Source organism: Chaetura pelagica, unplaced genomic scaffold, assembly GCF_000747805.2.
Source record: "Chaetura pelagica isolate M959 unplaced genomic scaffold, ChaPel_1.0 scaffold396, whole genome shotgun sequence".
NCBI lineage: Eukaryota > Metazoa > Chordata > Aves > Apodiformes > Apodidae > Chaetura > Chaetura pelagica.
In genome coordinates, this window is record NW_009953493.1 from 662,057 (window position 1) to 677,295 (window position 15,239).

General features: G+C 37.3%; 1 protein-coding gene across 1 annotated transcript; it reads right to left on the reverse strand.

The window, feature by feature from the left end:
- Positions 1 to 713: 713 nt before the first annotated feature.
- Positions 714 to 14,842, reverse strand: LOC104389995. The gene is made up of 6 exons (XM_009999063.1): positions 14,800 to 14,842; positions 14,363 to 14,674; positions 10,222 to 10,275; positions 6,490 to 6,531; positions 2,923 to 3,213; positions 714 to 847 (listed from the first exon to the last, which is right to left on the reverse strand). The coding sequence occupies exons 1-6, from the start codon at positions 14,840 to 14,842 to the stop codon at positions 714 to 716; spliced, it is 876 nt and encodes a 291-aa protein (XP_009997365.1).
- Between the last annotated feature and the right edge of the window lie 397 nt (positions 14,843 to 15,239).

The following is a 15,239-nucleotide window of genomic DNA, read 5'->3' on the forward strand; positions in this document are numbered from 1 at the left end:
TTTGCTCAACTTAAAAAGGTAACTCTAAACAAGATGATGTTTGTGATCATTACAATTGATTCCTTTCTTATAAAATAACAATGTGCAAGTTGTCAGTTTCTGTCACAGTGCTGGTGTGGGGCCTGGTGCATTTCTTTAGGTTCTGTATGTGTGTGCCTTAGAATTGCCTTTATGTTCATCTAACTTCTTAATTTAAAATATTGTTAGCTTTTAAAAATTATGTTTGGCTCTTGCAGCACACATCGGTTTGGAATATTTAATCATGATTTGATGGATACATGAGGGTGGCAATAAATCATTGAAAGTAAAAATAACAAATGCCTGTGAATTTACAGCACAGGAATGCTCCTAATAAAGCTTTAAGCACCATAACAAAATGTATCTGTACTTTATATGTCAAAAGCCCCATTACACCTATAACTACTTTTAACACGAGTACCTTCCTCATTTTGCAAGATGAACTTTGGTTTAAAATCCAAGCAATGTAACCTTACTCCTATTGCCAACCTCAGCTGAATGCTCAGAAAACCAGGCTGATATAAGAACAGTAGCAGTAAAGCAAAACGAGCCCTGTACACTAATGCCAGAAAATTATTTGGGGATTTTTTTTGTTTTGTTGTTACATCTAACAGTGAGAGCAGAGGAGTCTATATGGATAAGCATATAGAAAAGCAAATTGAAGACTGTTTTGTAAGCCTTTCCTGAACCAGCATTTATGCTTTGTTTCCTTGTTTTTTGGTTGAAGCCCACATTCTGTAGATGAAGAAGAGTACGATGAGATAGTACATGGAGCTCTTCAGAAGAAGGATGATGTACACTAAATATGCTGTCCTGGGCAATATGTTATCTGTAACAAACAGAAGTCTTGTTTAGTGTAAATATTGTACAACCTTCTAAAACACAGGTAGAACTGGGACTGAGTAGTCTATTTACTGCTGTGGTTACATTAATTATTGTGAGCAGTATATAAACAAAGTATGAGTGTCCTTTCATCAGGTTTGTACTGCTAATAAGTTCTAGCCCAAGCAGGTTTCTTAGCAGTCAGCTGCCTCCCAATGCTGCTGGGCTATTATTCCCCAAGAACAGTTCTTGTGCTTCCAGCACTGATTACTGGTAGTACTGTGTATTCTTGAGTCCTTGTGTTGGATTTTTTGAAAAGAAGTGCTCATGATTTTGCCTGAATCCCTATTGAAGCTAAACCACAATTTCTCTGTCCAAAGTACTGGACAATTGCTAGGCTGATGGAACCTCATGCAGGCTAATAATCTAGTAGTCCAAACAGCACCATCCTAATAAAGCTCCTAATAAAGCAACCTAATAAAGGCAGTATAGCCCCTTCTTATAATCCTCAATAGCAGTTAGTTCATAGTAGTACTGAAGTGTTTTGAAGTTGCAGACCCCAGATATGGTGTATGCTATTTATGGAGATAATTTTCATTATGTCCTTATGTAAAAATGCTAGCTCATGTGTGACATGCGTCACTTTCCCACATTTGAATATGTTTTAGTTACCTCTAATAAAACCAGGATATGTGCTGTTGCTGCAGTTCTCTTCCTGAGAAGTTGTCTTTCTATCATCTAATGGAAAGAGAGTTTAAATGCTCCAATTAGATTTTTCTGAAAAAAAACATGAATTGAGAAACAGAGGGGGAAAGGAGCAGCATAGGAACAGCAAAACAGGAAGTTACTATTAAGCAACAGAAAGAAAGATCTGTATCTGAGTGTTTATTGCTCTAAATGGGAGGTTTCAGCAATGTATCCATCAGGCTGTTCCTTGGCAGAGTCTCATTTATTTGGAACTGAAGTCAATTTCACCACTTGATCTCATCCCTAAAGTAGCTGGAGTCTGCCCTCACAACTTACAGAATAATTAACATCGGGAGGGACCTAAATTAGTCTATTAATAAATGGTTGCTCAACACTAATCCTGAGGTGATGATGATCTACGTTTTCTCTGTTGGGAATTTGCTATTTTGGTGGTTTGTTCTCTAAAAGAAACCCTTTTTGTGCTTGACACAGCAAATTTGTGTTTGTTCACGATCATGGTGTTTGTATACATTGATACATGGGCTTAAAGATGTCTGTTCTACAGCTCTAAATACATAATCCTAAAACCCTAATCCTCCATCTAAAGTGTATTTTTGTCAGAATGTGTTTTGAAGCTTGAAATATAATTGTTACTTAAGGCCATGCTCTCACTCACTGGAGTAACATTAATAGATAATAAATTTAACAGAAGCAGGTACTGTGAAAATACTATAAAATATAAAATAATATCAACCAATATAGGCAGATTTTCCTAAAGATATTACTATGGTTTAAGCAATTTGCACTGATTACAGGTTACTTTTTTCATTTAAAATTGCATTGTCTTTCAGATTTTGCTTTGCATAATCTATCCTACAATTAAATGAGAGCTTCTTTTCATACATGGCTACTACCTCACTATTGCTGTGCTTATGAGTAAGATGTTTAAACTTTGCTATGCATCCCCAACAACCTGGTTTTTAACTAATGGGTTTTTTTTAATAGCTGTGACTATTGTCAGGGGGTGTCAGAGGGACTTACACCTGAAAGTCATGGGTAACAGAGGTAATAGTGTTCTCAGAAACCTCTGTAGACTAGAAAGTAATCTAGAGGGCTCAGTGCAGGCCTTTTGGATCTTTTCTAGTTTACCCCAGAGGTCCAAGAGCTGCTGTTTTTCTGTTACAAAGGGATATTCACTTGGGGACCATAGCACAGGCTTGGTTATTTTTCCAGGAGAAAGTTTGATAGTTTCTCTGCATGTGTATTTAACTATTGTTGTGCCAAGGAGCAGATGATTTTAGGTACAGAAATAGAAAGCATAGTTACTGTAATTTTATTGCAAAGAAAAAGTGATATCTAGAATAATGCGTAGAGTTTTAAAAATGTAGTATATACCTTGAGTTGGTAGTGATGCCTCTTTGCTTTCATGCTCGTATTTGCAGTAGTATTTCTTGTCTTTGTTTTCTGCTGGTACAGTTAACCAGCTACCAATTGAGAATTCACCATCTTTTGTAGAGTTCCAAACGCCTCCTTTCACTACATTGTCTGTTATCTCCTTTTCTCCATCGGTCCATGTCACCCGAATAACTTCTGGGTAGAATTTCTCAATAAGGCAAAGGTATATTAACTGATTTTGATGCTCCTTCTGCAGGATTTCAGTGTGTGCTGGTTCAGAGCTTCCTTTGTCTGGATTGGTTATTGAAGGAAATAAAATGAACAAAATAGAGAGTTGGAAGATCAACAATATACAGCTAATAAATATGCAGTCACAAAATACAAATTATGAAGAGGAACAACCTAAATGTCTTGTTAACAAGTGTTTTAGTTCTCTCATTTGTTATGAAATACTTAGGATGGAAATAGAAATGTCTCATGTATGAAAGGAATTTTAGGTAAGAGGATGGATGAATTACAGCTGTTTCCATCCTTGAAGTAAAAACAATTTTTTGGCTGAGCTGGACAAACCTGGTATTCATATGCACTTTATATTAAATATTATTTCAATAGACTCAAATGGCAAGTTTTAATTTTCAGTCAAAAATACTTACAATACTATTTAGGATAACTGGGAGTAGAAAATATGACTTAATCTTATTTTATAGAGAACCAAAATTAATAGAAGCTTTCATGAATATGGTACAGAAAATCAAGCTCAAAATCAGAAGACAAAATTCAGTTTAAGTATTCTAAACTAATTTTTGTTTAGACAGTAGAGTCTTGATACCTGAAAAATGTTTGATCTAAGCTTTGATACTGTGCCATTTATTTGATAAGAGGAATTTAATATTGCTTTATAATGTTTATGCAAAAACAGCTGCATGAAAATTTTGTCTACAGAATGTTAAAGGTTCACCACCTACCCTTCAAATCTTTGCATATGTGAATATATTTGAAATTAAAAGCAGCTGTTTCCACAAGCTAAAAGTAGGTAATCTCAATTTAATTTCCCACTCTATATTAAACCTTATGTAATTAGGAGGAATCTAAATCATCCAGACTTATTCCACACAGAGAAGACATTCTGATATTAAAAAATTGAGTAGTAACTTCAAGAGTCTGTTTCAGTTAAACAAGAACTTCTGCACTGCACGCATAGGCAAGGCTCATGGGCAATCATTTTTCTCTATGCTTAGCTGCAAGATACCTGAGATACAAGTTTCAAAATTTACATTTGTGGTATAGAAGGTACCGAATAAGACGGGTTTTTAAGGCAGCAGAGAGATTTTAGGTGTTCATCTCCTTACACCACTCTTTCTCTTTAAATTCCTATGTAAAAGTCTGCCACTGAGTTTGAGCAGCTAGGGTTTGAAGTGTGGTCTGGCTGAGTGGTGCAGTTTTGATGCCTAGTGAGAAAACATGTTGATATAAGCATGTATTTTTGTCAAAAAGCTTCCATCTTTCTTTAAATGATCTGGCTATTCTAGATCAAACTTCTGCATTGAATCCCTGTACCACAACTTAGTGATTCTTTGGAATATTTAATACTTGGTGTTTAAAAGCAAAGACGATCAAAGCATAAAGCAGTCTACCTTCAAAAAGATAACCCTTATATTATGAATACCCTTAATTTTGGAGAGGTGTCATTGAAGTGCTAAGTGGACAGAGTTCTGTCGTATCAGAAATAAAATTGCTAAGAATTTGATTACTCTCTAACATTAATGCAGGGGTTATTTTATCTTCTTTATGCATCAGTCCTCCCAGGGATGCAAGATTAGACTGATTTCTAAAATTATTTATTTGTTCCAGAGTTGTATGTGTTCAGAAGACCACGAGCTCCTCTCCCAGTGACACTGCACTCTGCAAAGCCTCATGACTATTTTAGATATTTATTTTAGATTTGCAGATTTTCCCTGACTGATTTCAATAGGCTAAAATTTAATTGTCTAGTTTGATGTTATTCTTTTGGATTATCAAATCTAAATAGAGAAGCAGAGAGAGATGCTTTTAGCTGCTAGTTCATCCTGCTCATTTTTAAAGGCTTCTATTAAGACTGAATAATTTCCACTTTTAGAATTCCCAATGTCTTTCCATTTGCCATAAAAAGACCCTAGATGAAACATCTTAATGAAGACCCTTAATGAAACATCTGAATTGTATCACAATCCTGAGGAAACATATTGCAACTGTGCAGATGCATGAGAGACCCTGATGTACACGCACAGGTAAATGCATGACAGTGGAGAACTAAACAAATTAAATTTTGCACATGTAAATATATGTTTGCACGTGGGGGGGAAAAAGTATCTCCATAACTGTAGGCATGTTTATGGAAAAAAAGAATGAAAACTTATAGAATCTGCTGTAGATTTTTGATGTATCTTCTGACTGATATCTAAGTCAATGAAGTCAACGAGATAGTTTACACTGGCTCTTCTGAGCAAATGATCTGATCCTTTTTGAAGAATTTTTAAGTAATGAACTTTCACTCCATTGTCTTTTAGTTAAAGTTTAGAAAAAAATTGCTGTTTACTTTGTTAAACAGTTTTCTAAGGCAGGTTTTAAGAGCTATGTAGGTCTTTAAAAAATAATATTTAAGCATGTACTGATATTTCTTCAGCTAAAATCTGTCTTTTATCTCTCTTAATAAAGCAGCAAGCCTGCAAAACATTGAGCAAATAAAATTCTAGAGTTAAGCTCATAATGAGCTATTAATGAATTTGGGTTCAAAATACACATTTGTATAGATTAACTGGCAAAAGTGTTTCATGAAACCTCCCTACCGTTTCTTTATAATTATCTATAAATAAGATTTTATAAATAAGGTCAATGCATTCTTAAGTTCAAATTTTAATTCTCATTACTAGAATGATGCCACAAAATGTAGTAATTTTGTCTGGTAGTAAAAGCTTGTGAGTTCCCCTTCAAGGCGGTGGGAGCTACAAGCTCTCAGCACAAATAAACAGCATTCTTGTCCTGCTTGCCAGCAACTTCAGGTATTATCATTGATAATAACATATAGTATAGTCCAGCCCCACAGTGAGCCTCCCCAAATACATTAAGTTGCTGTAAATCTGCACTCCATAGCCTCCCAATTACAAAATACATATTTAAAATAAAATAAAATATAAAATATTTGAAAGCACTTAACGGAGATTTTAAGTTTCATATCAGAACCAAATATCTCGTCAACCTCCAGACTGATAAAATTCCCTTACAGTAACTGCTGCTCTGGATAGTAAGCCTTGCACAAGGGAGTGACCTGGTGTAGCCCCAGGTATCCAGAAGAAGTTATACTTCAGCAATTTATTTGAAGTCCTGTATTTTACCCTGACCTCTCTTATACCAGCATTTGGGTTCTAAAGTAATGAGTTCTGCTACTATGAATTCCACATAATTTTTCTACATTATACTTTTAAGTCTCTATTTTAATCTGTATTATAAACTTTACAACTAATATATCACATTCCCTCAATTTTGCATTGCCAGAAAAAGTAATATTTTCTTAAATATTAAAAAACTTACCAGAAACAATAAGCTTTGTGCCTGTTCCAAAGACTTTTTCTTCTAGTCACTGTGTACAAGTGCTTTGCAAAATCCTCCTATTCTCAATGTTTTAAAAACCTTCTTCTGTGTTTTAGCATAACCCCATTTTCTTCATAGAAATGCACCAATTCAAGCTGATCTTTTTGGGCAGTGGATTTAGGGTCATAGAATCACAGAGTATCTCAAGTTGGAAGGGACTCTTAAAAGGATCACCTATTCCAACACCCTGCGGCTACCAGGACTACCTATAATTAAACCCTATGACTAAGAGTTATCCAGATGCTCTGTGAGCTCTGACAGGCTTGGTGCCATCACCACTTCCAATAACAGAGACCATTATGGAACAGGGGAATGTCCACACTGAAACCTGCTCGTGAACGCTGCCTTAAAAGAATCAGATACAGATTCGTAGTATCCTTGATGTTTTTATTAAAGCAATTAGCAATTATGCCTATTAATATTACTCATGGTAAGAGGCTTTCACTCCACAGATTTTGAGTAGTCACATCTTCCCTCATTTCTGTCTTCTAGCTCCATCCTTCTGCCTAACACTTGTTTAGATTTTCAAGTATAATGGGTTTTAGTTCAGGGCTTTATGTTTTTCCCTGTTAAAAGAAATCATAATGCAAACTAGTGCATACAGTAACCTTCACCATTTTGATTTAAAAGGGTAGAAAATTAGTTTAGTCCAATGTCAGGCTATGTATAAATAAAATGTAATAATAATCTGTTTTTATGCAAAATATGTTTTATAATAATTACCAAAAGTAATTGGAGCTTTTTGAATTACTGAAATTCCATGCATTTGGTGAAAACAAGGTAGATACTTTAGTAATATTTAGGAGATAACATTTAAATTAATCAATTCCATAATTTCTGCTAGGAAATTTAACTAGAACATTTTCCTAGAAATGTTAATATTTTAATCACTTCAAAACAAGTTAGCAATATGCTTGTGAGTTGCCAGGGAGACCCAAGCTGTAGCAGAAGAGATAGCAGAGGGAAACCAGCCTCATGCTGGCTGAACAAGTCACTCTGCTTCTGTGTGGAAGGGAAAAAACATGGATTTGGAGGGGCTGTTTCAGTCTCAGCTTCCCTGTTGCAACCTTATGAGTACCTAAATTTCCTGGAAAGATAGCTACAGAAGAATCCTGTATTGCCAGCTTATGTTGGATTAAGTCCCATTCTGCTGTAGGCTTCTAAAAAGTCATCTATTCCACCAAATGCAAATGCTAAGCCAGTCTCTCAAAATCCAGCCCTTCTGTTACCTACATTATTGTAAGTCTTGAGTCACTTTTGATCAAGACTAATTAAAAGAGAATGACAAGAACAAAAGCAAATTCATTACAAGTTGACAGGAGTTTGGCTCTTTATATATGTGACTCTTTCAGTACAGATCTGGGAAAAGATTCTGCTCAAACTCAAATCCTGATGATTCAATGGAATTCCTGCCACTTATTCCAAAGTCTAATTTTCTCAATTTCTTTTCATTAGGAGTAATTTACTGAGCTAATGGTGGATAGTCACCTCTGAAAAGACAAGCTATGATGAAATGCCTGATCTTAAGCAAGAGGTAAATAGAGCCCTTTTATTCTATTAATTGGTCATAAGCCTTGGCCCACATAAAGACAAAATGCTACAGAAGTAAAATGACTTAAAAATTATTTAAAATAATTTATTTTAAACTGCAGGTGTGAAAAGCATGGCAACTACCTGAGTAACAAGGTAAGGATTGTCACTAAAAACAACATGCTCATGCTGACACACATACTTCTATTGGATTCTAGTTATGTTTTACTTAGTCTTTCTGACATAAATCATTAAATGCAATCTTTGCTTGGTGTGCTAATGGAAGCTTTTGTATTAAGCCACACTTAAAATATTTGATAGAAACAGTACCTCTGCCTTGTGTTGTGTAGTTATTTACTTCAGGTTTATGTCACTTAGAGCATATCTAATGGGAAAAACAGAATTCTTGTCCTCCACTTTCTATTAAAACTAATTACTCTGCAGGAAAGGCAAAAACTGGATTGCTTCTTCATTATGTGTATTCTTAAGCAAAAGGAAGAGCATTTGGAGGTACTAGTTTGTTTCTACAGCCAGAGTGCTGTGTACATGACAAAAATAATAAGAGACAAGTTATTTCACTTTCACTAGCCTAATTAAAAAAGGATTTTAGAAATCGCTGTTGCATATTGGTCTGTTATCTGTATTGGGAAAAGGTTTTCTTAATGCTTAATTCCCAGCTGCTTGATTCTGTGCTTACTCCTTCAGTACAGATGAAGGAAAGCGTGAGGGCTCTGGGAACTACTAGAGGCCAATTTCCACCACATTTCCAAGGAGGAATGTGATCAAAAGTGGCTCAAAATAGCTTCTTCTCAGAAATGTTTGCGATCTGAAACATTACAAATACGAGGGTCAATGCAGGAATGACAAGCTGGGGAAGGGAATCCTGCACAAGGATGGTACTGACTGAGGCTCTAAATGGGCTGAGTGCCTGCCTTCTGTGACACTTACCTATATGATGAACCCAAGCTCCTATAGCTTATTGTATGGAAAATAACATGCAACTTACCTGATACAATGAGTCTTGTACTGGAGCCAAACACCTTGTGATACGTATCACAGTGAATAAAGTCTTTGCAAAAACAGTGCAGCTCTGTTATGTTTATATGGGTAAACAGTATTCTTTAAAGGAAATCAGATTTGCTGTATAATCAGTTTTAGAGCCTAGACAAGTAAAAAATGTGCAGGTGCTAAAAGTGGGAGGTGAGAGGGAGGGAGGAAAAAAAAAGATATGGATGTTTTTGAGGGCATGCATGTTTTTAACTGGGCATACATGTTGTTAACTGAAGCACCTTGGCTCTATATCTGATTCTGGACAGAGGCAGCACCAACAGAAGATCTATGTGATCAGATATTGTCCAAGTAATTTGCTCCTTATATACTGTACCAAATCTGACCTATATTTGGTGAACATTATGCTGACATCTGATGAGCACAAGACCCCCAAGCAATATTTTTGTTGTCAGTAAGATGGAGCAAGACTGGGTGTGGGTTTGAGTTGTACCTTCCACTAACCAGATACACAGTTTTCAGATGGTCCAAATTAGGCAAGCTGTATCCATTTCAGATGTTTAGTTGAGCCAAATCACAGGCAAGTATCAAAACACCTGAAGTATACTTGAAGCAAAATAATTTTAATAAGTATGTAAAAACATTTTCAGTTTGGCATTCTTATTTAATAATAGCAATAATTGATAATAAGTTGAAGAGAGAGTAGCCTTTCTACTATGTGCATTTTCAGAGAGTTCTGGATGTGCCTCTGATAACTCCTTTCATTTGATATACTCAGACATAGCCCTAAAGGAAAAGGTTTTGCTTTTCAAAGTACCTGAGTAACCCGAAGGTTTGACACTTTTGTTTTACAATTAATTAGGAATAGCACAAATGTTGAATATGCATGTTTGAAGACAAAAATATCTTGCATCTGTGCTGCAATAGATGTTGTATGTTGCCCATTTCATACATAAACAGCGTAATTTTGTTGCTTTCTCCATATGGAAGTGCTGCTTAAGAGGAAAATCCTGTGAAACATTCAACCAGGTTAAAATTAGCAGGAGCTTAAATAGCAGAGCACTTAATGTAGACAGTATCTAACTGCAATTAAAAGCATTTCAGAAGTAGTTAAGTTTTATATTTTGTACTTACTTGAAACAATAAGCTTAGTTCCACTTCCAAATATTTTGACATCGTCATCCCACAGTCTGACAATGCTTAGCAATATCTCCTAAACTGTACCTTTCTTGCACAGGCAACAGAAAAAGTGCCTCTGATGTAGACGTTGGTGATAAACCTGGTTCAGGCTGAACTAACTTTTTTTAACTTTAGCTGAATTTTAAACATTGACTGAAGGCCTATTTTTAGAAATACTATAACTGCATTCTAATCCTTCAGCTCTGGGATTTCTTGAGCAAAGATCTGTTGCCTCTGGTCTGCTAAATTTTATCTGAAGTAACCTCTTTTGGCTGTTCTAAAAAGAAATGTGGTTACGTGATGATTCCCAAAGGAAAGTAAGAAAGTTTACTAGTTATTTGTTAATTTAAATATACAGGTAAGTTATTTATTTCCCCTGAATGTTCTGTCTTGCAAATTACTTATTGTGTGAAAGTATTAAAATTAAAGTTTCATCAAACTCTTACTTTGAAGCCCATATTTTAAATGCAAAATCCTTATTGTAAACAAAATTTACTGACACCCATAACTGAGTTAATGCCTTTGGTAAGTGGTTACGCTGTTGTCTTTTTGGCAAAAGCAGCTGCCTCCAAACAGGCACAGTTTAAAAGCAAATTGCAGCAGTGAACATTTCTGGTCAGTGGCATGGATGACACGTTTTAATTTCTCTGGAACTTGCCTCTGCTTTTAATTATAGTCACCTTGGTAATATCATGCATTTTCTGAGCAACATGCTGTAGACATTGCTTTATGCTTTATACTGAAAACAGCATTCATCTTATTGATTGCATAGCTTCAATTAAGAATAATAGAAATGCAAAAGTAATCCAGTTCTTTTCCACAGGGCCAGGAGCTAGAAATTGATTACATTCCAGACAATTTTCCTTCTTAAACAACTTAGACAAAACCACTTCTATCAATAAGAAACATTTTGCATTTCTCACTCACTGTCTGAGTATAAGCTTTCAAGCAGTTCGCTTTTCTTTCTCAGAACAGGACTTAATCCATCCCAGTATTTATTTTTTTTACCTCTCCTCATTTTCCCATTCCCCTGTTTGAAGTAAGTATTTAGGAATTGTTCTAGAGGCGATCACCCTCTTCACAAGGTCAATGCATTTATCACCCATTAACCGACCCAACTGGGGCAGCACACAATTTTCCTATTGTCTCTCATTCTTAATTATCAGAGAACCTGAATGACTCTGGAAATCAGATCAATAATAATGGTACTTACTAGAGATTATTAGCTTGGTTCCTGTGCCGAAGTATTTGATCCAGATGCTTCACACTGTGCAACATGGCTTTGCAATATTCCAATGTGCTCTCTTGCTGTGGCATTGCTGAAGAAAACCCATTTTTTCCCCCAGTGAGCCCCAGGAGGCTGAGGCTGAAGGCCTGGCCCTCTGCTTCCGGGAGGATGTCAGGAATTTCAGACTTGCACCTTGTTGTTCAGCTGACATATAATGCTCTTTGGAGCAAATCTCTTTCCTAAAACATGGCAATTTTTTAAGCTAACCCCTCTGCTTAGTGCCTAAGAATTAGGTGAAGGTTCCTCTTTAATTTTAGACATACAGATAGGTGCACAGAGTTGTGCATGTTAAAAACCATACACCTGCAGGTCACGATCCTGCTCCTTCCAAAAGAGTACACCCCCTCTTACCTGTAGTTAAGTGACATCAAGTACTACTTGTATGGAGTACATTTTTAGTTGTCTTAATCCAATTCAGCAGAGGAAAAAGAGGCAGAACCAGCACCAGAAGCATTGCAAAGGTGTCCATGTGCTGCAGCTTGTGTTTTCTGCCCTCCTGTGTATGGTATCTGCTCGTCTCCGGGAATCACTCCAGGCTCTGCAGTAATAGCTCACTGGCAGCTTTTCATATACCAGCTGGTGGGAGAAGGAGGCTGTTCCTTTGCTCATGGGTTTCTTACAAAACAGCCCAAGATAACATCAGAGGAGTCACTGTGGATCAAACAGCCTCCGTGCATAGTTTGCCATTTAAAAGAAACAGTCTGAGTTCTGGGATCCTGTGTGACAGTGGAACAATATTAAGAAATAGACTTTTGTGGCTGGAGGGAGGAACTAGACTGAGAGTTAAGGTCTTTCACTTTAAGTAGGTGTAAGAAAAGCAGTTGTCTCCTCTGAAGGCTCCTGGGCAGAAACATAATTGCAACCACGAAATGATGGCAGGAGTGATGTAGACAGAGGATGGTGCCCACTGGTGCTTTTCCTGTCATGTCCAACACACAGGGAAGAAGCCAGCACCACCTCACCTGCAGTTGCTGGGATTGTTAGATTATGGTCACAAAAGTGAGTAACTGGGAGATCTCATTAAAAGAAAAAAAGTGAAACACTGCATATTGCACACAGCTTGTCTAATTTGCCTGGGCAAACTGGGCTTGCAGATATGAGGAGGACAAAACAGACCTATAACCATTTGGAGACCTAATGCATATTTTAAACTGTTATGTCATCAGACTAATATTCTTTAATGAGTTCACTTCAGTGAACCAAGGGAGGGGACTATCAGGGTGGCACACTAAAGGAAAATATTAAGGAGAGGCTTTGATGGTAGAGAAAAACCTCTGTGGATTAATTCCTCAGGCAGTGAGGATCGGCATGCGCTTTTTAAGGCAGTAGCTAGGAGGGAAGCAGTGAATATGAGACATAAGTATGAGAGATTGTTTTTAATATCAAAAGCTCTTTTCTCTGGTAGTAGCTTCAATAACTCCGTGTCCAACTTTCTGGGTGATTCTGATGCTTCACTACTATGATGAACACCAGTGAAACAAAGACAGTGATAAGCAAGAAGATGGGGAACGGACTGATACAGCTTAAACAAACAAGAACAGAAATGCCCACCTCCAGATTTCAGGAGGAATTAATAGAAAATATTCTTTCTCTGACACCTGCTAATTTTTAAGTGAAAATAAAACTTTTCCTTTGCTTAAAATTTTACAAACCTTCAGCCCAAAGGTCTATTTTAGTTTTCTTTGTTGGGCTGAAGTTGTCTAAGTGCAAGTGCAGTAGTGACGGATGCTGCAAGTCACTGTACGCAGAAGGCAGAAAACAACAAAAAAATAAGGGTGAAAACAAGGTAGATACCTTAGTAATATTTCAGCTCTTTGGAAAACTGCCATGAGATCCTATGAATAAAGACAGCATGTGACAGTGCCAACTTCTGGATGTGTGCCACACCACTGGCTAGCACAGAACCAACAGGGTTCATTGAAATCCATGGGCACTTGCTTCCTTAAACTTCACTTTGTGTTTAAGACTTTTGTGACCTGAGGCTGCTTGTGCTTAGTGGTTTTCTGATTTTCCTTTTAACATCCCATAGCTCATTCTATGTGATGGTACAGCATTTCAGGCACTGAATTTCACCCTTCATCAAGAGAAGAAAAGCTGATGAGTAGGCACATACTAGGCTAAAGGCACATGAGAAACTCCTCTCAAGCTCTTTGAAATGCTTGCTGTGCCCAGGGCCTTATACTTACTCACTGCAAAATGAAATTAAGGAAGAGGATGTTTATAAGTACCACATCATCAGCTGTGGTAGATAAGAGACTGTAAATCTCTGATTTAAATTGGTCTATGTGGGATTTTGCAGTACCTTATCAATATTTCTAGGAACTTACCGTTGTTTACATGGTGACAAGCATATTGTTCCCACCAACTAGGTACTTCCTTCAGCATGTTGTCTTTCTTTTACTGCCTTTTCTTTCCTAGAAGGGAGAAGAATAGTTGGACTAGAAAAAACAATGCAATGTTTGCTCCCCTCAAGGACCACCAGGTTTCTGCCATGGCTGTGTAAGAAGCACCAAAGGAGCAGGTGAGTTTCCAGTATCGATGTGATAATTCTTGTGAAGTCTTCCTTTGCCCTTAAAATACTAGTGTGTTTGAAGATCAGAGTGCTGATGATGACCCAGACTTTGAAAAGGACAGCTGTGCAGAGTTAGCTGCTCTCTTTGGGTAACAGGAAAAGGTTTGACCTTTTGGCAGCTCATATCAGATGGAATGAAAAGGCAGGGGGGAGTGGCACAAGTTACAACTTTGTGATGCAGATGTTAAGGGAGATTTTTGCCTTGGTGATCTTTGAGTTTCTATCACAGTGAGGATCCCAGTAGGCACAGTAGTAGGTAGCAGCATCATCTGGAATTACATCTTTTATTGTAAAAACACACCGGTTCTGGCCAGAAACTTTTTCAACCATATACCTGTCGGTTTGAAAGCCACTTTCAACTGAAGGTTTCCCTGCTACAAAGAACAGTAATCTCTCTGGAGCTTTACCCTCCTTCTGTTGATACCAGTGTATGACGGTGCCATCAAAATTTGTCCCTAATCCTTTAATTTCACAGTTCATCCGTGCACTTCTTTTTGACTTGGTGATGGATATAGGGGTCTGCACAGGAATATCTTGTGCAAGTCCATCTAGGGGAAAAAATAAAAAAAGGAGAAATGCTGTTATTAGCTGGAATCCAGGGATTTGGGAAGATGCCTGTTAGCACAGCCATGAGTGCCTGTGAGGAAAGGTAAGAAAATAAAGAAGGACTTACAAGACCAAGTAGCTGTGGCCACAAGCACTGCCAGAAGCAGCATGTTTGCTTGTCACACCCTGCTGCTATTGAGACTCAGAGGAAGGTGAAAGGGACCCCAGATAGAGACAGTGTTGTGTGGGAGGAGGAGGTGCCTTTCTTGAGCAATCTTCCGGATTGGATCTTCTGTGCAAAACCAGACAGGGTGCATTTGTAGAAAACCCACTTCAGGCTGCCAAATGCTACAAATGGCATAGAAGGTTGTAGTCTTGTCTGCTTCTCAGGTACATAGAAGAACCACCGGTAAATCCAAGGACTGTGGCCCTTGAAAACTTGAGCCAGTCACTGAGAAAGGGCTGTGTAGCAGGACTCTCCATAACTCAATATGCCTGTCTCAGTTTCCCTCTATGATTCAACTGCTTTTGTCTCTCAGTTTTGCAGGCCAAGGCCTGAAGTGGAAA